The sequence below is a fragment of the Notolepis coatsorum genome (assembly GCF_963971535.1).
Source record: "Notolepis coatsorum genome assembly, chromosome: 15".
NCBI classification, from domain to species: Eukaryota; Metazoa; Chordata; class Actinopteri; order Aulopiformes; family Paralepididae; genus Notolepis; species Notolepis coatsorum.
Genome location: NC_140179.1, coordinates 90,973,179 through 90,996,329, shown reverse-complemented (window position 1 = coordinate 90,996,329; position 23,151 = coordinate 90,973,179). Strand labels below are relative to the sequence as shown.

The 23,151-nt window shown below is 43.3% G+C and overlaps 1 protein-coding gene across 2 annotated transcripts in view; it reads left to right on the top strand.

Moving 5' to 3' along the window:
- The window catches only part of il17rel (interleukin 17 receptor E-like), a 67,451-nt gene that overhangs the window by 22,848 nt on the left and 21,452 nt on the right, over positions 1 to 23,151 (top strand). Inside the window, exons 3-13 of one of the 2 annotated variants that reach the window (XM_084330785.1) lie at positions 4,485 to 4,634; positions 5,246 to 5,352; positions 7,365 to 7,479; positions 7,711 to 7,755; positions 10,038 to 10,174; positions 12,796 to 12,867; positions 13,247 to 13,301; positions 16,390 to 16,553; positions 18,256 to 18,300; positions 19,256 to 19,310; positions 20,386 to 20,534. In XM_084330785.1, the coding sequence (XP_084186911.1) occupies positions 4,485 to 4,634; positions 5,246 to 5,352; positions 7,365 to 7,479; positions 7,711 to 7,755; positions 10,038 to 10,174; positions 12,796 to 12,867; positions 13,247 to 13,301; positions 16,390 to 16,553; positions 18,256 to 18,300; positions 19,256 to 19,310; positions 20,386 to 20,534 (1,094 nt within the window). Of the gene's footprint in view, positions 1 to 4,484; positions 4,635 to 5,245; positions 5,353 to 7,364; positions 7,480 to 7,710; positions 7,756 to 10,034; positions 10,175 to 12,795; positions 12,868 to 13,246; positions 13,302 to 16,389; positions 16,554 to 18,255; positions 18,301 to 19,255; positions 19,311 to 20,385; positions 20,535 to 23,151 lie in introns of both variants that reach the window. The other variant, XM_084330784.1, reaches the window with a different exon arrangement.

Sequence of the window (23,151 nt, the reverse complement as noted above, 5' to 3'; positions counted from 1 at the left end):
TCAGGTAAATAGTCGGCATATCTGCCCGACTATGAAAAAATAATGCCAGCTAGTTGTTAGTGTGTATGTTGCATAGCAACCGCCTTGAAGTGCAGGCAGCCAGGAGGGCCTATTTTATTTTAAACATTACTATTTACTAATAAAAAATTATTATTTAAGTGTGTCTTACTTTTATATTGCCATAGCCTACTTGGTACCCATTTAAAAAAAACAATAGCTCACATCAGACCATGGCATAATATGGTTATTATATCACCCCTTAGCTGTGATATAATAACCATATATCATGGCCTGTCATGAGATATTGCTTAAGTATATACATATGTGTATGTATGTATATATATATATTCTATTCTATGGGTTTTGTTGCTATTGTTATTACTATTACTATTATTATCATCATCATTCAATTGATTGAATGTTTATTGCAGGGGTTCTCAAAACTTTTTTATACCACAACCCCATTTTATTTAGGATTTTTTTTGGCGACCCCACACTTAATGTATCGCATAATTTCAATGTGGAATTAAGGAATATCAAAATAAAAGCACACGTTGTTAAACTTGATCATGCATATTTATTCGAAAATGTTATTACAGCACTATGTTATCAATACACATTTATAAAACAAGGCTTATTTAGCCAAAATATGTTGCCAGAACATAAAACAAAATTTATTGCCAATGCGCAACCCCTACTGTACCCACAACCCCACTTTGGGTCACGACCCGTAGTTTGAGAACCGCTGGTTTATTGCACAGGAATGAGAGAGTAACAAAGGGGGACAAAGAAGCTCTGGCTTGACTTCAAGCTCTGCGAGATCCAACATGCCTGCAGTAACAACCTCCTAACAGCTACTTCAAAGTATTGTAGGTGGTCTCCCCACGTCCTTATTTACATTTGGGTTGAATGAAAGGCTAATTCGTGTGTTGGGCAAGTTACTTTAAAAAAGTAACTAGTGGGGCGCCCCAGTGGCGAACCACATAGCGCGCTCAGCCGCGACACGGGCGACCCGGGTTCGATTCCCGAATCCGTCGTTATTTCCCGAATGTCTTCCCCCCACTCTGTCTCCCATTCCTCCTCTGTCTCTCCCTACTGGACTGCCCAGTAGTAATAAAGCGATAAAAACGCCAAAAAAGAAATATAAAAAAAAAAAAAAAGTAACTAGTTACAGTTACTAGTTACTTATTCCAAAAAGTTACTAAATTACTTACTCAGTTACAAATTATAAAAGTAACTAGTTACTTCAGAAAGTAACTATTGCGTTACTTTCAAGTACATTTTTAACATAAACAACGTACACAAATCTAAACTATTGTAATGTTGCTGTGGGACAAAGTGAGACTAAAGTCAAGGTAGACCGCGCTTCTCAGTATCTGACACTGGGTGCTGAAATCCCAAGGATTATGAGGAAAAAAGGCGAAGGCTGGACCAGCACTCTCAGATTTCAAAAAAAAAATTGAATGGCAGCCTATGATACAGACATGTTTCGGAACAGGTGTTCCATCTTCAGTGTTAATAGGCTAACCGTGATAGCTTGTAAAAATGGGAGCTATGAATATAGTAACCAGTCTCCCCCTCTAGAGAACCGCTCAAATATGCAGCTGCAATGTTACCAATGTTTGTAATAGTGTATATCTCCGGGACCGATTAACTTTTCTTGCACGGAGACATCTCTTTCCTAGGTCGGTCTCTGGGCTGCCCAGTAGGCCTGCAGGAGTGCAGGAGGCACCATGTGTGTAGGTAGTCTTGTAGTCTCTTCGTCTCTAGCATCTCTTATGCCGCTCGATGTCTTGCCTTGGCGATAAGCAGGCCCCTCGGGATGATGGCGTCCTGCCAGTAGTTAGTAAGGGTCACGCCATGGAGTAGGATAAGAGTCTCCCTCTGCTTCAGGCGAGGATGAGTCTCTTGACTCCATCGTTGTAGCTACGAAAGCTGCTGTATGTCCACTAGGGACAGGGTGAACTTTAAACTCTGGAGCTGCAGGTCTCTAAGCTACCAAAGTAGCTATATATCAAAGTCAAGGTAGACCGCACTTCTTAGTATCTGACACTGGGTGCTGAAATCCCAAGGATTATGAGGAAAAAAGGCGAAGGCTGGACCAGCACTCTCAGATTTCAAAAAAAAAATTGAATGGCAGCCTATGATACAGACATGTTTCGGAACAGGTGTTCCATCTTCAGTGTTAATAGGCTAACCGTGATAGCTTGTAAAAATGGGAGCTATATACCATGTGGGCAGGAAGTGACATCATAGAGGTGAGCTTGGGAATGCTAGTCAACTTTGACCTCCAGAGTAAGGACTTAATAATGTAGAATGTTGAAAACAAATATAAACCAGAAACTTAGATAAGCCAGTAGCAAACACAAAATTATATAAGCAAAGAACAACAACAGAAGGAAACTTTTCACCATTCAATAATAATAATAATAATAATAATAATAATAATGATAATATAATCTTGATAATAAAAGTTAAAGTTAAAAAGTCACTAGTCACAAAGTGAGACTAGCCTCCAATCAAATGCCATGTATGTAGATATTATAATTACTATGTTTATATAGTGGATCATACAAATACAAACACAATATATGTTTTGGAACTTTTGATATGTAGGCCTATTGCCCCTCAACAGGCTACAACTGGGCAACATAAAATTATGCTTGTTAAGCACTATACCAAAAATAAATAACAATATACTGATTGATTGATTGATTGAACATTTTTATTAACAGATTGCAGAATGGGTACAGTACAGTACAGTACAGCTCAATACACACAATTGTTAAGGGGATGCAGACCAGAGAAAGACTTTCGTCTTGTTTACATCAGGGTCCCCCATTTTCAATTCATAATGACATTTATGACATACACAACATATATAGATATACATATATCTAACCATGACATTTAAGACATACAGATATACAGTCTTTGTAGTGGAAATAAAACAAAAAAACAGATGTGTCGTGTGTGTCTCTCACTCTCTTTCTGTATCTCTAGTTCTCTCTCTCTCTCTCTCTCTCTCTCTCTCTCTCTCTGAGCACCTGAAGACTGTGCTATTAAACCAGGAAGTGCAGCACTATGTTGATAAGGCAGTAGAGCCTCCACTACTGTAGTGCCCTGCGCTGCAACACAACAAACACAAGTGCGAACAAAAAACGCTCATGGACCCGTCTCTCGTTAACTGGCTCGCTTGTGTTGTTCGTTGGATTCCTTTTGGATTATTTGGGCTTGCCTAACAAACTACGTACACGGACCCGCGGCCTCTCCTTGACTGACTCGCTTGTGTTGTCGTTGTGTGTCTGACTATGCATGCTTTCGAACACCCGCCCAACTCTACCTCTGATTGGCTTACCATGAAATTGTACTCAACCTCAGCCAATCGTCAGCATGTATGCGCTTGTCTCGCTGCGCTGCCCACTAACCAAGGAAGGAAAAAAAGTATTGCCTCTCGGCTCAGAGATCTAGTTGGTCTGATGAAAAAAAACTGCTTCAATCATAGTAACGCGCTGCATTTTTTGGCAGTAACGGTAACAGCGTTATTAAGATTGGAAGTGTAATCCGTTAGATGACTCGTTACTGAAAAAAGTTACGCCATTAGTAACGCCGTTGTTTATAACGCCGTTATTCCCATCTCTGGTGGTGACACAATGTATTGGAGTCAGTTCAGCCTAAATCTACATTTATAAGTGGATATATTTTTCGATAATCAGGCGAAAAATGACAACGTGATAAGTGGATTCCACTAAAACGCTATTGTCGCATCTTTTTCCTGGAATTACCCAGAAGCACCCAAACTATATTCATATTCAAAACGGTATAAAACGGAAATGTACGGATGAAAAAATTATCTGTTTTTTGCACGTTGACCAGAAACAACTCACTGACAATCGACGGTGTTATTAGACCCATAGCTATAAGATAAAATATAGGTTTAGCTCTACAAACAAGGTGAGCGTTTACATGGGGTTAATGGGCGGCAAGGCCTACGCACTTCCCGGAAGGGGCGTGGCACTCAATGTGTTAACTTACACTAATGTAAGTGTAACGGTTGTGACAACGTCACCTCAAACTTCGATGCCCGAGGGAGTTTCGGGGTCTCCCACGCCGTGTGCAACAGCACAGACCGCTATACCAAGAAGTGAACTCACTGCTTTGTAACCTGTCTATGTGTCTTTTGAGGATGAGAGTGAGTTTAACCCATAGCACCGCTACTCACACCAGCCCTTCGTGACTGCGCTTCACGATACCATTCGTTACATAAGCAAACATACAACAGCCCCAAAATACCAATTTAAAACTTGGCTAGTGTTAGTCCTTGTATCAAACGACCAATCAATCAATTTAGTGGGGGCTACCCATTTTGTATTATTATTATTTTTTTGTTTTGATCACGCACTGGGCCTCCTAGGAATAATGATCCATTAATGTCAGACTAATGGAACGTTGTGTGCTCTTGTCTGGTTGTGTTGTGCGTGTAGACGTGTTTCCCCCACCCTGTCACAGATCCCCTGAGGCCCTCAACAGCTCGTCTGTTTTCCAGAACGTCAGCCTTTCTACGGTCATGAGGTGTCAGGGCAGACACAGGTGTTCGCTGCATCTCCGGATCAACATCGCACTGCAGCTCACCGGTAAGACACGCGTACACGCGCGCACACACACGCTGCAGTATTACACCCTTGTTTCCTCTACTGACAGGCTTGGGGGGAAACCCCTCTGATCCAATCACACTTCAATCTGTGGTCAGTTCAGCCAATTAAATGGCTCACATCTACACACACACACACACACACACACACACACACACACACACACACACACACACACACACACACACACACACACACACACACACACACACACACACACACACACACACACACACACACACACACACACACACACACACACACACACACACAAGGACACACACACACGAGAACACACACGAGGACACACACGAGGACACACACACACACACACACGAGGACACACACACACAAGGACACACATGAGGCCAACATGTACACCCTCACGTGCACACATACAAGTGGGTATACATACACGTGCACGCACACACACACACGCACTTGTATTATGCCTCATACCTTGGTGTTGAGGCGGGCTCAACAGCTCTCTTTCTACAGGGAAGCCTGTTTGTTGTTGTGACATCTATTAGGTCCATATGCCTACTATTTCTCTTTCTTTGTGTCTGACTGTGGCTGATTGATATGTGTTTCAGAGGCCGTCTATGGCATCTCCATCTGCAGTCTCACAGCAGGGATGTTGGGAAGCTGTCAAGTCATCAGCTTCCCTAAAGCAGCCAGAGAGAGGATGACAGGACAGCAGGTAATTCAGCTTTTCCAGAGCAGCCAGAGAGAGGATGACAGGACAGCAGGTAATTCAGCTTCTCCAGAGCAGCCAGAGAGAGGATGACAGGACAGCAGGTAATTCAGCTTCTCCAGAGCAGCCAGAGAGAGAATGACAGGACAGCAGGTAATTCAGCTTCTCCAGAGCAGAGATTGGAGAGAATGACAGGACAGCAGGTAATTCAGCTTCTCCAGAGCAGCCAGAGAGAGGATGACCGGACAGCAGGTAATTCAGCTTCTCCAGAGCAGCCAGAGAGAGGATGACCGGACAGCAGGTAATTCAGCTTCTCCAGAGCAGCCAGAGAGAGGATGACCGGACAGCAGGTAATTCAGCTTCTCCAGAGCAGCCAGAGAGAGGATGACAGGACAGCAGGTAATTCAGCTTCTCCAGAGCAGCCAGAGAGAGGATGACAGGACAGCAGGTAATTCAGCTTCTCCAGAGCAGCCATGGAGAGGATGACAGGACAGCAGGTAATTCAGCTTCTCCAGAGCAGCCAGAGAGAGGATGACCGGACAGCAAGTAATTCAGCTTCTCCAGAGCAGCCATGGAGAGGATGACAGGACAGCAGGTAATTCAGCTTCTCCAGAGCAGCCAGAGAGAGGATGACCGGACAGCAGGTAATTCAGCTTTGGCACAGGTATCATGGTGGAGAGGTTACCAATGCAAAGCCAATGGTGTTTGGGTCTGTACAAGCGGACTGAATCTCACTGACACTCTACATTGAAGCTGAAGCGGTACATTGTGCGCTCTGTGGAGTAAGCTGCAGAGAGCTTCAAGTATGAAAATGGGACAAGGTGGTTCCCAAAAATCACAACTATCTCTTTAAGCATAAACGTGTGCTTTTGTGTCAGGATTCATCTTTGTTTGCAAAGGAGCTGTGTTACTGTAGATACCGAGTGGAATTCTTCACCCAATGTCAGTGGAAGACGATTAGGAAAAAGACTGAGCGGAAGAAGGAGAAGACAAAGAAGAAGAAGCAGAAGAAGAAAAAGCAGAAGCAGAAGAGGATTAAGAAGAAGCAGAAGAGCGCGGCTGGGTGGCGCAGCGGACATTGCGCTCGTCACACAACGCAAGAGACACCGGGTTCGACTCCGGCTGTCGGCGTTGGCTCCGGCTTGGGCCGGTCGTCATACTAACTCAATTGCATGGCAGAGTTAGCAGGTGGAAGTCAATGGGTGGTAATCTGGACGTTGTAAACAGCGACTCCTACAGGTCGGTTGGGGCGCCTGCACAGCAGAGACAGGAAATGGCGGGGGTAGTGTGAGCCTCCCACACGTTACACCTCGCCAAATGAGAGTCCGCGCTGGCAGGTGAAAAGATGTGACAGGCTGCCTCCACATGTATCGGAGGGGACATGTGATGCAAGGCTTCTATCCTCCCTACGACCGGCCTGTGGGGGGCATATGCGAGCAACGTTCAAGACTGGGGAGGGGAGAATTGGCACAGCGAAATTGGGATGGGAGAAAAATAGAAAAAGAGGAGAAAAAGTGAAAAAAATTAAAAGAAGAAGCAGAAGAAGAAGCAGATGAATACACCCCCTTGATATTACTCTCCAGACTAACAAATACTCTGTTGATCTACATTATCATTCATGTGTTGCTTCAGCTAGGTTGCACATTTGTAATATATTACCAAATACACACGCGTGCGCACACACACACACACACACACACACACACACACACACACACACACACACACACACACACACACACACACACACACACACACACACACACACACACACACACACACACACACACACACACACACACACACACACACACACACACACACACACACACACACACACACACAAACTCTGTGCACAAACACATCCCTTGGCACAACCCCTCCACCTCTCAGTACTTTTGTCAAACAAAGAATATCTCATAATAGGTCCATAAAATTATCAGATCATGATTCTGATTGTGAGAATCAAATATGTGACAGCTTGAATGTAACCATCTTCTGATCTTTTCCCCCTGAAGGTAGAAGTAGAGAATGACTGCTTTGATCAGACTCCAGGTCAGGACGCGCATGTCTTGCTGAAAACCCTACCAAACTACTGCGGTGTCACTTGGACCAGCACCTATCACGTGCCAGGTGTGACACACACACACACACACACACACACACACACACACACACACACACACACACACACACACACACACACACACACACACACACACACACACACACACACACACACACACACACACACACACACACACACACACACACACACACACACACACACACACCGCGCGCGCGCATAAGAGTGTGATTTTCCATGGCAACTTATTTTTCTCACTGTGACGTTTTCCCTTTCAGAATGCAACAGTGAAGATCTGCGGAGTAATGTCCCAGAATGCATCAGTAAGTTGTGCATCTCTCTATCTATTCCCTTTAACAAACTACAAAAATGTAGTAGCCATACTGCTGATATTGGATGAAAATCTTGAAACCACAATTTTGGTGTTAATTTTTCCTTTTAATCGGAATGGATTTTTTTTTTTTTTTAACTTTTTTTTTTTAGCGTTTATCGCTTTTCTGGTCAAGCATGACCGACAGATACAGGGTGAAACGGGATATAGATCAGGGGAAGACATTCTGGCAAATGACGGCGGGTCCGGGAATCGAACTCGAGTCCACCAGATCCGTGACGCAGCACGGTTTTCCCCGATGCAGAAATAGCGCCGAGATATGCTGTGAGCTACTGGAGCCCCCCCGAATGGAATTTTTTTAAACGTTTTGTGTGGAGTTACTGAGTGTGTTTCCATCCATATTAATACAATGTCTTAAAATTTCTTTATATGCATTTTCATATTATAATCATCAATATACAATAATGTTACCGTGGAAAGAGAAGCTGTACAGATCATAGAACCCAGCAGTAAACAGGATAAGGTGTCTTGTCACTAGCCTGACATATCAGACCCACATACACAAGCTAGCTCTCTTGTCACACTAGGTCAGGGTCTGCCATCTTTACTATCAAAAGAGCCATTTTGCCCCCTCCTGAATGAAATAAAATTCACCTGGAGCCGCAAAACATAGGTTAACATTTTTAATAAAAAAAAAATAAATTTACCCTGAAAATTAAGATAACACAGTGTATAAAGTTGTATATATATTTATACTATATATAGAGGGATTGGAATTGATTCAAAAGCTTATTTCTAGTACCTATTGTTATTTTTTGTTCGGTCTCAAGTGTCGGAGAGGAGACGGGCAGAAATGACAGCTGGCACCAAATCCATTCCCAATAAGAGACAACGGACCCAATACATGTTAGTGGTGTGGAAATATGCCTACAAACATATCTTTGGAACCGTTTGTATTAAATCATACCTGAATCGGGAGATTATCTTCTCTTATAAAAGCTGGCTGTACAGTGCTCGTAGAATAAGGCATATATTATTGAAAACATTTTTCTTTAAGGAACGCATCTATTTTTAAATTTAATAATTATCCCGCCTGCTCCTACCCAGGCCCAGTTAGAAAATTCCTGAACTTGAACTTCATCAGTTTGTGATAGATTATTATTTATTGGATATTTAAAAGTACCTCATATTTGGTACCATTTTGAAGCTAACAACTATCCAATGATATAAAATATGTGTATGATTATCATCATTATTATTGTTATTATTCTTCATATGTAGTTGAACTTGAACTTGTTGAACTTGAACTTGAAGATACAATTTATTTTCAACCCCTTTACTCACATTGGATTACAGTAAAACATTTTGTACTTTTATGTTTATTTATTAAGTTAATAACTGTGTTAAGAACATTTTTGAGTTCATGCTTTTGATACATTTTTGTAGGAGTGACGTTTTTTTGTTTTTTGCAAATTTCTCGCCACATATCAAGCAGGTACAGGTAAGCCTGCATCATTAGTGAAAGTAAATTAATCTGTCCACGCTAAATTAAACCCTAAATTTTTTGGGGGGGATTTATCCATGGTTAGCTTATTGGGGGGTTGGAAACTCAAGAATAGCCACCTGCAGACGACAGGGAGAGGCGCGGGGTGTGACGTATATTTTAGTTGATGAAATATTAAACACTTTTTTTCCCCAGTTCACAGTATCACCTTGATCTCCAAAATAAAATAAAATTGAAATTAAAATAGAAGTTATTTATTTCCATATTATTATAATTTTTCAAACCTACATGGAGCCACTGCAGAGTTAAGAGCCACAGGGGCCATGGGTTGCCGACCCCTGCACTAGGTGTCCATTAGCCTGACACGTCATCAGACCCGTGCACCTACGCAAGCTAGCTCTTGTGTCAGGATAATGTGTTAAAAATAAAAATAAATCAAATGTATTTGTATAGCTCGAAATCACAACAAATTGGCCCCATGGGCTTCACATAGATCAAGAAGAAACATCACAATATATCCACAACAAACACCCCCATAAGATCCACGATTTTCACTAGCCTGACACGTCAGAAGCTAGCTTTCTAGCCAAAAAAAAACATTTGAAGCTACTCGTAGAGAACACGTTATATATATTTCTGTCTCTCTCTGTCTCTCTGTCTCTCTCTCTGTCTCTCTGTCTCTCTCTCTGTCTCTCTCTCTCTCTCTCTCTCTCTCTCTCTCTCTCTCTCTCTCTCTCTCTCTCTCTCTCTCTCTCTCTCTCTCTCAGCAGGCAGGCTATCATACACAGTGGACCTGGTGAAGAAGGAGCTTGGCGTCCATGTGTCTGACATGCTAGAGGACAAGGACTACTACCTGCGTCTGTGTCTCAAGAACGTTCTCTGTACAGCAACTGGAGCCAACACTCTGGTCAGTCCACACTCAGTCCACACTCTGGTCAGTCCACACTCTGGTCAGTAAACACTCTGGTCAGTCCACACTCTGGTCAGTCCACACTCAGTCCACACTCTGGTCAGTCCACACTCTGTAAACACTCTGGTCAGTCCACACTCAGTCCACACTCTGGTCAGTCCACACTCTGGTCAGTCCACACTCTGGTCAGTCCACACTCTGTAAACACTCTGGTCAGTCCACACTCTGTAAACACTCTGGTCAGTCCACACTCAGTCCACACTCTGATCAGTCCACACTCTGGTCAGTCCACACTCAGTCCACACTCTGGTCAGTCCACACTCTGGTCAGTCCTCACTCTGTAAACACTCTGGTCAGTCCACACTCAGTCCACACTCTGGTCAGTTCACACTCTGGTCAGTCCACAGTCAGTCCTTCACTCTGTAAACACTGTGGTCAGTCCTCACTCTGTAAACACTGTGGTCAGTCCTCACTCTGTAAACACTGTGGTCAGTCCTCACTCTGTAAACACTGTGGTCAGTCCTCACTCTGTAAACACTGTGGTCAGTCCTCACTCTGTAAACACTGTGGTCAGTCCACACTCTGTAAACACTGTGGTCAGTCCACACTCTGGTCAGTCCTCACTCTGTAAACACTGTGGTCAGTCCTCACTCTGTAAACACTGTGGTCAGTCCTCACTCTGTAAACACTGTGGTCAGTCCTCACTCTGTAAACACTGTGGTCAGTCCTCACTCTGTAAACACTGTGGTCAGTCCACACTCTGTAAACACTGTGGTCAGTCCTCACTCTGTAAACACTGTGGTCAGTCCTCACTCTGTAAACACTGTGGTCAGTCCACACTCTGTAAACACTGTGGTCAGTCCTCACTCTGTAAACACTGTGGTCAGTCCTCACTCTGTAAACACTGTGGTCAGTCCACACTCTGTAAACACTGTGGTCAGTCCACACTCTGTAAACACTGTGGTCAGTCCTCACTCTGTAAACACTGTGGTCAGTCCTCACTCTGTAAACACTGTGGTCAGTCCTCACTCTGTAAACACTGTGGTCAGTCCTCACTCTGTAAACACTGTGGTCAGTCCTCACTCTGTAAACACTGTGGTCAGTACTCACTCTGTAAACACTGTGGTCAGTCCACACTCTGTAAACACTGTGGTCAGTCCACACTCTGGTCAGTCCTCACTCTGTAAACACTGTGGTCAGTCCTCACTCTGTAAACACTGTGGTCAGTCCTCACTCTGTAAACACTGTGGTCAGTCCACACTCTGGTCAGTCCACACTCTGTAAACACTCTGGTCAGTCCACACTCTGGTCAGGCCACACTCTGTAAACACTCTGGTCAGTCCACACTCTGGTCAGGCCACACTCTGTAAACACTGTGGTCAGTCCACACTCTGTAAACACTCTGGTCAGTCCACACTCTGGTCAGGCCACACTCTGTAAACACTGTGGTCAGTCCACACTCTGGTCAGTCCTCACTCTGTAAACACTGTGGTCAGTCCACACTCTGTAAACACTCTGGTCAGTCCACACTCTGTAAACACTGTGGTCAGTCCACACTCTGTAAACACTGTGGTCAGTCCACACTCTGTAAACACTGTGGTCAGTCCACACTCTGGTCAGTCCATACTCTGTAAACACTGTGGTCAGTCCACACTCTGTAAAAAAAAAGAGCCCAGGAATGGAACCTCAGGATTACAGGACCAGAATCAGCAGAGTTGTGAATCATACATACGCTTTTATTGTTGTTATGGTTGTTGTTGTTGTGGTGGTGGTGGTTGTTGTTGTGTTTGTTGTGGTTGTTGTAACTGTTAGTTGGTGTTGTTGTTATTGTTGGGGTGGTTGTTGTAGTTGTTGTAGTTGTTGTTGCTGTTGTTGGTGGTGTTGTTGTTGTTGGTTTTGTTGTGGTGCTTGCTGCTGTTGTGGTAGCCAAACAAAACAAAACAAATCTTGAAATATACCAGAATGTACAGTAAACAGGATTTGACTTGTATTTGTACCTCTTATTATGGATACACCGGTATGAAAATGTTGTCTGATACAGATAACCAATATTAACATTTATGCTATGGCCAATAACTGATATTACTGATGTCGATATGATCTGTATGAATACAAACTAATTATCTCATAATAAAATGTTGTACATACTGAAACAATGTTAGCCCACAACCCTGTGCTGCCACTGTCACATTCAAGCAATGTTACTTAATTCTTAATAAAACAATCACCAGCCAATATATGTTTATGTTTATATGTATATAATGTTTGCAAATATATATCTGCCCAGTTTTGCTCAAACTACCATTGGCCGATATTGTGCATCCATCGTATAATGTTTATTATCTGTTTTTTATTGCCTTTGAACATTCAATATATATATATATATATATTAGAGTACTGCAACACCAACAAGACACATTTCTTCTTTAAAATTATCTGTAATCCAATTACTGGTTACATAATTGAATAGGTTGAATATAGGTTGAATATGACCCGTTCCTGGCGAGAATTAGTGGCATTTTCTCCATGGCTGTGCTAGTGTTAACATTTAATAACCCCTGTTCATTTTTATCTGATATTGGATGTGGTAAAGTATGGTGCGTGTGTTTCCCTTGCAGATAAGGCGGGGGGATGGTTTGAAGAATGCCACGCTGACATACTCCAGACTGTTACCCTGTCTCTGCATTGAGGTAATACTGTACTTCAGGCCAGTTTCTGTTCAAAACCTGCCTGTTTTTGTGACAGGCACTGTATCTATAGCGAAGACCCTGACTGGCACTTAAAGGCGCTATACAGGATTTATTTTGACCATATACACGACTAGGGGCATACTATAGTCTCATGTGGATAATATGCTACTTGGAAATGCCCTACCCCATCTTGAAATGTACAAACATTAACAACCTAAACAAATCTACTACAATTCCAAAAATACATAAAATACTTTTAATAGTCAAGAGCTCAGACCATCCACTAGATAATGAAAATATGTCTCCATTTCTACCCATTTGTTTTACAGTTTGGATCACGGATTTGGCCTTTAACAATCATTGTGCTGTTTCCCAACAGGGTTGGTCGGCCATGATAGACGCCCCCAGAGTCCAAGTCTGTCCCTTTAACAACCGTAAGTCATGCCATCACACTGCAGGACTGCTTCAGCACCACAGACTGGGACATTTTCAGTGGCCTGGGAGTGTTGACACGTAGGTCTCTGGATATTTTCTCTCTCTCAGTGCTCGACTATATCACTTTCTGTGTAGACATTGTTACATCTTGGAAGCAGATCCGTGTCTTTCCAAATGTCAAACCCTGGATAACACAGAATATAAAATCACTATTACGAGCCAGGAATGCAGCGCATAGATCAGGTGACACCAACGCATACAGTGCAGCGAGATCAGACCTGAAAAATGGAGTCAGATCTGCTAAGCTGTCATACAAGAACCGCATTGAAGCCCACTTCAACAGCGTCTCAAACCCCCGGCAGGTATGGGAGGGTGTCAGGGCTATATCGGACTACAAGGGAAGAACATCCCCCCTGTCAACGGCAGCGCGCCCCTAGCGGAGGAGTTAAACATCTTTTATGCACGTTTTGACAGGGACAATAAGGACCCGGTGTCGCCCCCTCTCCCCTCTGACGGCTCCACCATAGTCCTGAGCACTCATGAGGTCAGACTCAGTCTACGAAACATCAACACAAGGAAGGCGGCGGGGCCTGATGGAGTCCTGGGAAGGGTGCTCAAGGACTGTGCGGCTGAACTAGCCCCATTTCTCACCACCATCTTCAACCTGTCTCTGGGCTCATCCTGGGTTCCCGCATGTCTTAAGGCAGCAACAATAGTCCCGGTTCCAAAGAAACCTAAAGTCACAGGCCTGAACGACTACAGACCTGTGGCACTCACCCCCATTGTCGCAAAATGCTTTGAGAGACTGGTCATGAAACACATAAAATCCTCCATACCGCCATCATTAGACCACAACCAGTTTGTCTACCGGAAGAACAGGTCAACAGAGGATGCTATTGCCATTGTGTTGCACACTCTGCTGGAACATCTAGAGCACAGGCACACATTGTCATTATGGTAGACTCCTTCTTGTTGACTTTAGTTCAGCCTTCAATACTATTCTACCCAACAAGCTTCACAGTAAACTACACAAACTCGGACTGAACACCACACTATGCAATTGGATCTTGGACTTTCTTACAAATCGCACACAACATGTCAGGATTGGCAAGCACACATCCCCCACCCTGCCCATTAGCACCAAGGCCCCTCAGGGGTGTGTACTCAGCCCACTTCTCTATACACTTTTCACCCACGACTGTTGTTCCTCCTCTCCATCTAACCTCATAGTCAAATTTGCAGACGACACAACAGTACTTAGCCTCATCAGAGGGAATGATGAGACCTCATACAGGAGGGAGGTTGAGCGACTAGTGGAGTGGTGCGATGGTCATAACCTTGCTCTCAACCCCACGAAGTCCAAGGAGCTGATCATCGATTTCCGCAGGACTGGTGACCTCAGCCACTCTCCACTCCTCATTGGAAATGAGGAGGTGGAGAGGGTTTCTGGGCGTGACGATGTCTGATGACCTGTCCTGGGGGATCAACATTACCTCTGCTGTGGGGAAAGCACAGCAGCGCCTCTTCTATCTGAGGAAGCTTAAATGGGCTAAACTCCCACAGGGACTGATGGCCAACTTCTACCACTGCGCAGTAGAGAGTGTACTCACGTACAGACTACTGGTGTGGTTTTCCAGCTGCACCAGGGCAGAGAAGGAGGCCCTCCACAGAGTGGTCAAGGCTGCAAGGAGGATCACTGGAGCTAGCCTCCCAGATATCTCCACAGTCTTCACCTCCCGCTGCCTACGTTGTGTAAATAACATCTTACAGGACCAGTACCACCCAGCACACCATCTTTTTCAACTGCTGCCCTCTGGTCGAAGGTATAGATCCATCCAGTCTGGAACTAGCAGACTGACCAACAGCCTCTATCCACGGGCTGTCAGGCTGCTCAGCGATCAACATCAACTTGCCCCCCCCGCGACCCCCCCCCCCCCCCCCCCTTGCATTGCTGCACTATACACTATTTCATCCATTGCAAGTCAACGCCCCCCCCCCCCCCCCCCTTCCATTAACTCACTGGACTGTCACTGAAATATTTATTTATTTGCACTAGCACTAAATGCACTTGGGACATTGTTGGTATGTTATTATTATTGAGGACATTGGGACATTGATACTTTATTATTATATATTATTATTATTGACATTATTATTTTGCACATGCTATATTTTATGTTTGTATGCCAGTGGTGATGTTCCAAACTAAATTTCGTTGTACCAACAATGACAATAAAGATTCTATTCTATTCTATTCTATTCTATTCTATTCTATTCTATTCTATTCTATTCTATTCTATTATTATTTTTTTTTTATTGGTCTTTTTCCCCCTCCATTTTCCTCCGATTTTCTCCCATCCCAATGTTAGTCGTATGCCAATTCCCAGTCCCTTCCTGATCGCTGCGCACTTACCCCCCACAGTCAGATCATCTGGGAGAGTGGAGGCTAACACGTGCTTCCTCCGACACACGTCCAGCCAATCACCGCTTCTTTTCACCTGGCAGCGCGGATTCTCATTGAGAGGGCGTAGCGTGTGGGAGGACCACACTATCCCCCTCACGTCCAATCCGCGCTTAGCAGGCGCCCCGACCGAACTGTAGGAGTCGCTGTTTACAACGACCCGGACCCACCCCGCCAGCTTCTCCCACCCTCTGATACAGCCAATTGTATCAGTGCAGACGGCCAGCCAAGCTGGTGACAACCCCGGAGCTGTGAGCTGGATTCGAACAGGCGAATCGAGCTCACAGCTCCGGGGCTGGTGACGAACGCAATCTCCGCTCGGCCACCTAACCGCCCCTATTCTATTCTATTCTATTCTAAGGTTTCTCTCTTCCACATTGCCTGTGGTGCTTTTTTCCTATTGCTAGGTTTTTAGTGAGTTTTTCCTTACCTTCGCTGGGGTATGTCTGGGAGTGTTGTTTTGTATTTCATGATGTTTTTTTTTGGTTCTTGATTTATTGTGATGTTTCTTCTTGACTTGTTTAAAGAAGACTTGTCCAGCCCATGGGGACATTAACCTGTGATTGCGGGTTTTACAAATACATTTGATATGATTTGATCAAACATGGTTTTCTGTATCCCGATAGGTCTGGAGGAGCTGTGGTCCGGAGTGACCTTTGACCCTATGGAGGAGACATTGTCATGGGAACCGGCTTGCCCTGTTGCTGCGGTGATTTCGCTGTGCCAGAGAGGGGAGGATGGGGAGTGCGTGGATCTGCCCCATGCCTCTCAGAGTGTTGGCCGAGGAAAGGTAAAACATGCCCTCATAGAGAGACAGAATGTTCTGTTTGTAAAACAGTGTTGATTATTATGTTCTTCCATTGCAATGACTATATAACCTGACCTGCTAGATGGTCTGTTACACAGAACCATCTGGGAATTGTTTGGACTAGGGCAGAACTTTTTGGCAGGTTATTGAATCTAAGCTATGCCCGTAGCCACCAGTAGTTCCTCTAAGGATGCTGATTTGCCTGTTTTTTTTGTATAAATGTACTATAAATCAAGCTATGAATGATATATCAACAAACCCCTTTGTAGAAAGATGCAAGGTATAGATAGGAAGAAATGTGGAAAGTATGGTGTGTGTATAGGTGCTAGGGAAATCGGACATTTCATCTCTTGCGTGTAAGAAAACACATTTTTGGGAAAATGCCCTCAAAGTTCTGTATTGTAATTGTGATCTATGGACACAATCAGACAACATTAAGTAAAATAAACAACAAAATGTGTGTTTTCGATATTTTATTGCCACTAGTTTGAAATAAGACATGTTAAGGAAGCAAAATATAACAAAATCTCAATATCGTCAAAAAAAAGCTAAAAGGCGATTTCGGGGGTACCGTCTTGCCTTAACACATTCGGAGCCATTTGGATCCGTCTAATCCTACTCTATACGGCCAGCAAATCAAAACAAACTTTCATTGTGCGTGAGGCTGTTTGTAGAGCTAAATCTATACTTTATAGTATTGCTATCTCTCCATTCTCATTGTCAATTGACACTATAAACCGTCCCTTCAAAATGGCTTAAAGAAATAATTTTTTCATCAATACGTTTCCATTTTATAGCGTCTTGAATATAAGCGTTATATGGGATTGGTCTGGTATATTTCCTGCAAAACGAGATACAGGCTGCTAAGCTAATAAAGTTCAATCGAATGGCGTTTCGGCCCTACAGAAGCTAGAGCTAAAAATCAAAATGCATGTGATCGATATCATGTTCCACCATGAATGCATGAAAGGGGGGGCTGGCGGGGGACGTCGTTTCTGATTATTGATTACCAATAACGGCGTTAGCCTCAGTAGCCACATTCGCTGATCGCCTGGTTGTGTATGATAACAAGGCCTGATCAGCGTGTAATTTACGCAAAAAAGATCTTACCGTGGGCCGGTTGGACTGCAAAAAGCATTTCCCAGTTATCGATCGCCATCTGGTAGATCCATATGTCCATTGGCTGATGATATATTCCTTTACTGCACGCTGAATTCGGCGTCGCAAAAGGTATTCCATGCTACATGCTACACGGATAGATTCAGCCTAGCAGGAAAGTCCATTCAAAGTAAAAAAAAATAAAACACTGTTCTGCCACAGGGAACACTGCATTATCGAGACAGCGCCCCTACGAGGATCTGGCCGGTAATGCACTAAATCTGCAGTGCCGCAGGGTGACATTGAGTGGGATATTACAATGGAATAAAAGCCAAAACAACCTTGCCACAGACATGTCTGTGGTTGGCCGTCAACCGTTGGATCCGAAACATGGACATGTCCGTGGTTGGCCGGGAATGTGTTAAAGGAAAACTCCAACATTTTGGGAAATTAGCTTATTTGCCATCTACCCTGGAGTTAGACAAGAAGATACATACATTTTTCTTCTCTGTGCATGCAGTAGTAAAATTACTTAGTTACTTTCCACCACTGTTAACAAGACTCCATATCAACCTTTATTTTTCAGATAACATTTACAAAAGTGGATCCACACCCTCAGCTGTGTGTGAAGGTAATTATCACCATCACCTTTACCCTGTTGAACAGTTGCTCACAACATACTGTAGCCACAGACCATGGCTAATATCCTTTCATTGGCCTTTGGAGTTGTGTTAGCTGTCTGGTACAATACAGGATGAAAGCACGGCATCTCCCATCACCAGTGATGGAGACAGAGACAGTTTAGGAAGGAGAATCAGCAACTCTCAGTCTTTTCCTGTTATTCATCATGTGAACTACACAAGACGGGGCATTGGCTGGCTTACTGCCGTGTTTACCCTGCTATAGCACATTAACCCTTGAGTCAACCTTTAAAAAACCCACTACCTGTCTCCCTAGTGACCGAAACTTCGATCTCAGTAAAACATATCTTTTTCATGTATTGTTCCAATTTTCTTTCATGAATATCATTATTAACTTCAGTCCTCACCATACATATCGAATATTTATTCATTTTCATTTAACCATTTCTTAAATTAGGGTTAGGGTTGGGGTTAGGGTTAGGGTTAGGGTTAGAGTTAGGGTTAGGGTTAGGGGGTTAGGGTTAGGGTTACCCTAGGGTTACCCTAACCCTAACTCTAACCCTAACCCTAACCCTAACTCTAACCCTAACCCTAACCTGTCCAGTTCTGCGACTAGGGTGAAAGGTGTGACACTTGTTGTTCACGCACTTAATAGTGATTGTTTTTTAAAAACAAACAGGGATTATTGTAATGTGAGACCAAGATGTGATACTGAGCTACTTTCCTGGCATATACATAAAATATAGCCAACGCTATCCAAAAACACAGGTGAAGAAAACCCTAACCCTAACCCATTTGACCAGAACTGCGACATGGGTGACTTAAGGGTTAAAATGTCTGCTGTGAAAACCAGTGTCCGATTAACTATGATATAAGTAAGAAACAGTGCTAGGCTTCCAAACATCACAAGTATCCCTTTAACCATCCATACTGTATGTTCTTCAGTTCACTGCAGGATCTCAGACGTGGACCAGGTGTCCCTTTGAGAGGACTTTTCAAGGTAAAGCTTGATCACTGTAAAAACCACGTCACAAAAATGCCATTGTAGTTCTGAGCATGACTCCATGGTGGAGCTCTGTGGCAATACACAACAATATTGTATGAACCATAAAGTTGCTTTAACACTTCTTCCTTGTTAGGTAACTGACAGAGTTGGCACATTAGTGCATGAAAAGATTGCATCACGTTCAAGGTCATAAAAAGCTTAATTTGTAATATTTCGTTCCAATAATTTTTTTATGAATATCACTATGAACCTAACTCAACATATCTGTCAAAGATTCCAAAGATTTCCGAATTGTAACCCCTTATATTCCCGTTTGTGTTATGGTTAGGGTTAGGGTTGGGGTTAGGGTTGGGGTTATGGCATGAAATAAACCACTAGGGTGGTCAAATGGGTAACTTTTCTGTTAGAGATTTTCAAAATACAATCTTTTCAAATTATGTAAATATATGAAAAATAAGCAAACGGACCAAATTTCATGACATAATCATCAACACAGCCACCGTTGTAAAAAAAAAGAAGAAAAAAAAGGCTAAATACACAAAATCATTGCTAAGAAGGCAGAAGGGTTAAAGTGGTTATGCAATCATTCTCATTCAATCATTCATTCATTCATTCAATCATTCGAGACGGCACAGTGGTGTAGTGGTTAACACTGTTGCCTCACAGCTAGAAGGTCCAGGGTCCAGGGTTCGATTCCCGCTCAGGGGCCTGGTTGCCACGCTGCCAGTTACCCAGGTGGGGTATCTCCCGGGCCTTTCTGTGTGGAGTTTGCATGTTCTCCCCGTGCTCGCAAGGGTTTCCCCTCCCGATAAGACAAACCCAATGGAAAAACATGCAGAACAGATCGCTAACGCTGTCACGTCCCTGGCTGCTGCATGGGGAAGGACGACGGGATGGGTTAAATGCAGAGAGAAACATTTCATCTGCGACCCAATTTTTTTTTACATGTGTGTGTATCTGTGTGTGCCGCCCATCGCATGTTTGTGTCACTGCATGACGACATTGTCAATGTGTGCAAATGAATAAAGACTTCTTCAAAGTCCAGTTTAATCTTAATCTTAATTCTCAGTGTGGGAGCTGGACGTGATGGAACGAGAGGCTCGTCGGGAGATGCTGCTCTCATCACGGATCACTGCGACCTTCTCAGTGGGTGTGTGTGTGAAGTCCACAGGACCAACTCCCGTATGCCGGCCTGATGACATGCACACAGTCCATGTGGTATGTCCAGACACTGTGCCTAGTTAGATTTGTCTGTTAGTAAGGGGCTCATGGGAATTCAGGGACCCATTGATAGATTATGCTAATGTCTCCCTTAAAAACCTCTTAAGCATCGGACGGCCCGTCACACACTCGCACGAACGTCGCGGCACTTTGCACTTGTCTTCCGGCTCCGGGATGCATTTTTCGCCGATCAACCAATATATGGTATGAAAGTTGAATTTGACGCCTTTCGATCGTCACCACACTCGAGTTACAAGACGAAATATCCGGCAAGCGTCATTTGACAAGCCGTTCCGACGAGTGACCACATCCGGTTGTAAACGGTCCTGAACTGACTAATTACCACTGATGGCAAAAATTATTGACCACTGTTGTAGCCAAGGAGAGTGTGCTCCGAAAGCGATCCCAGACTAGCGCTGATTGCCAGGAGAAAGGGGCAGAAGAAGCCATTTTGGATAATCACCGGTAATTTTTCGGATTTTTTATAAACATTGGACCTGTACTACATAAGACTTCGGGCTCTGGACTGGAACCGTTATGTTTTCCAGCTCCTACCTCTCAGCTGGAACTTAAAAACAGGCATCTGGCAACCACTAAACAGAAATGTGAGTACACAAAATGTTTACTTCAGTGTGTTAAAACCTCTGTTACTCTATGTCATTAGCACTCAAAGTGATTTGTCTTCAGAATGTTACCTTTCCAAATAGACCAGACTCATGCATGTGCTATAAGTATAAAGTATAATAAATCGCAAATTACTTTGGGTATGCAATCGTCAAAAACAAAACAAAAATATAGCCCCATTTTTGCCCGATGATTAAGAGGTTGAAAGGATAAACATTTTGGTGAGGCAGTGGCTCATGAGGTTGAGGGGTCATCCGGTAATCTGAAGGTTCATGGTTCGATTCCGGCTCCTCCAGACTTCACATCAAAGTGTTTTTGAGTGAGACACTGAAGCCCCTGCCTGCTCCCAACAAGCACCTTGCATGGCTGCCTTCGCCATCAGCGTGTGAGTGAATGGGTGAATGTGACGATTGAATGGTCTGACGATTGATGAAAAGCTCTGCATAAATGCAGTCCATCTTCCATTTGTTTGAGAACTAACTTTCCCCCAGCCAGGGACCAGCTGTGTCATTACTACTGTTTAACTCTTTGACTGCTATGCTGTTTTTCCATCTTTACTTCCTGGAGCCAGCTTTTTTGACCATTTTCACGATGTTTGCAGACCCATTGTATATTCTATATTATAGCTATGGAGACAATAGTACTGTATGGCTCATTTGACATGCACTATTTATACTCCAACAGGTATTTCTACATGCCTTCGTTCGTGTGCTATCCCATGCTAAAAATCATCCCGTTTCAAAATAATCCAGTCACGCGAGATATGACGTGTTTTGTGCAGCATGCGTATTTTTGTGCGGGTTGCTCGCCTGAAACCTATATTATTTCCAGGTCAAAGGTAAACACGACTATGTTTCTATTCACAAAGCCACCAAGGGGGGGGGGGCAGGGGTCATTTTACGATGCTGGGATAATTACAAAGGCATGTTTTATGATGGGGTTCGGTAAAATAGACGTTACCTTTTGTCAGCAGGTCCACCAAAACCCTGTCTTGTTCCAAGTGTCTTAGGTCAGAACAGGATCAATAAATATAATGTTAGTTGGCCCGTTAGCTGCACCAGGGTAACGTTACATCCAGGAACGTACATCCAAACAGCCTGTTTGAAAATACTAGAATCCAACGTAGTTTGGTGAAAAAGCACCTTATGTTATGGATAGATCATCACCGTTTGTCCTCTTCATAATAATCTCCAATAGTTCGCTCTAGGCCAGGGGTTCCCAAACTTTTCAGGCCGGGGCCCAGAAAATAATGCGTCAGAGAGCCGCGGCCCAATGCACATCGTCAGGCTTTTTTTTTTTTTTTTTTTGCCAGTCGACCGATTTTTTAAGCCAAATATCACTTCAATCCTATTAAGTTAGTTCAAGTTAGTTATTCATTTATATGTGCTATTTATGAGAGGGCTAACTTGTTGCAAAATAATAATGATAATAATAATAGCCTCATTAAAATACTATTGTTGCTTCGGTTGTTTTCAGCGTTTTATGTGCATAATCTGTTATTTAGTTTGAAATGTTCGTTGAAATAAGTAGATTTTTCGTTTTTGTTTATTTATTAAGTTAATATAAAACCATATAGTCACATTTTAGAATACAATAGAATAGAATTTTAGAATACAACTAGAAACACTGTCCTGGCCTGCTTCTAAGTTCAGTGGCCTGACAAAAAAAAATAATAATAAAAAAAAATAAAAATAAAAATAAAAAATAAAAAAAATATATTTTTTTAATTTTTTTTTTTTTTTTTAATTTTTTTTTATTTTTAATTTTTTTTTTAATCATCTCGCGGCCCACCCGTGGCTGCTCGCGGCCCACCTTTGGGTCGCGACCCCGACTTTGGGAACCACTGCTCTAGGCGATCGCCATTGTCGAACGTTCGTTGGCTGTAGTCTGAGGAGCTCTCAACTCGGCGACAAACAATGTTACCTCCTCGGCCAGTTTGACTATAATATTTTTATGATTTACCATAAATCAAATCAAATCAAATTTATTT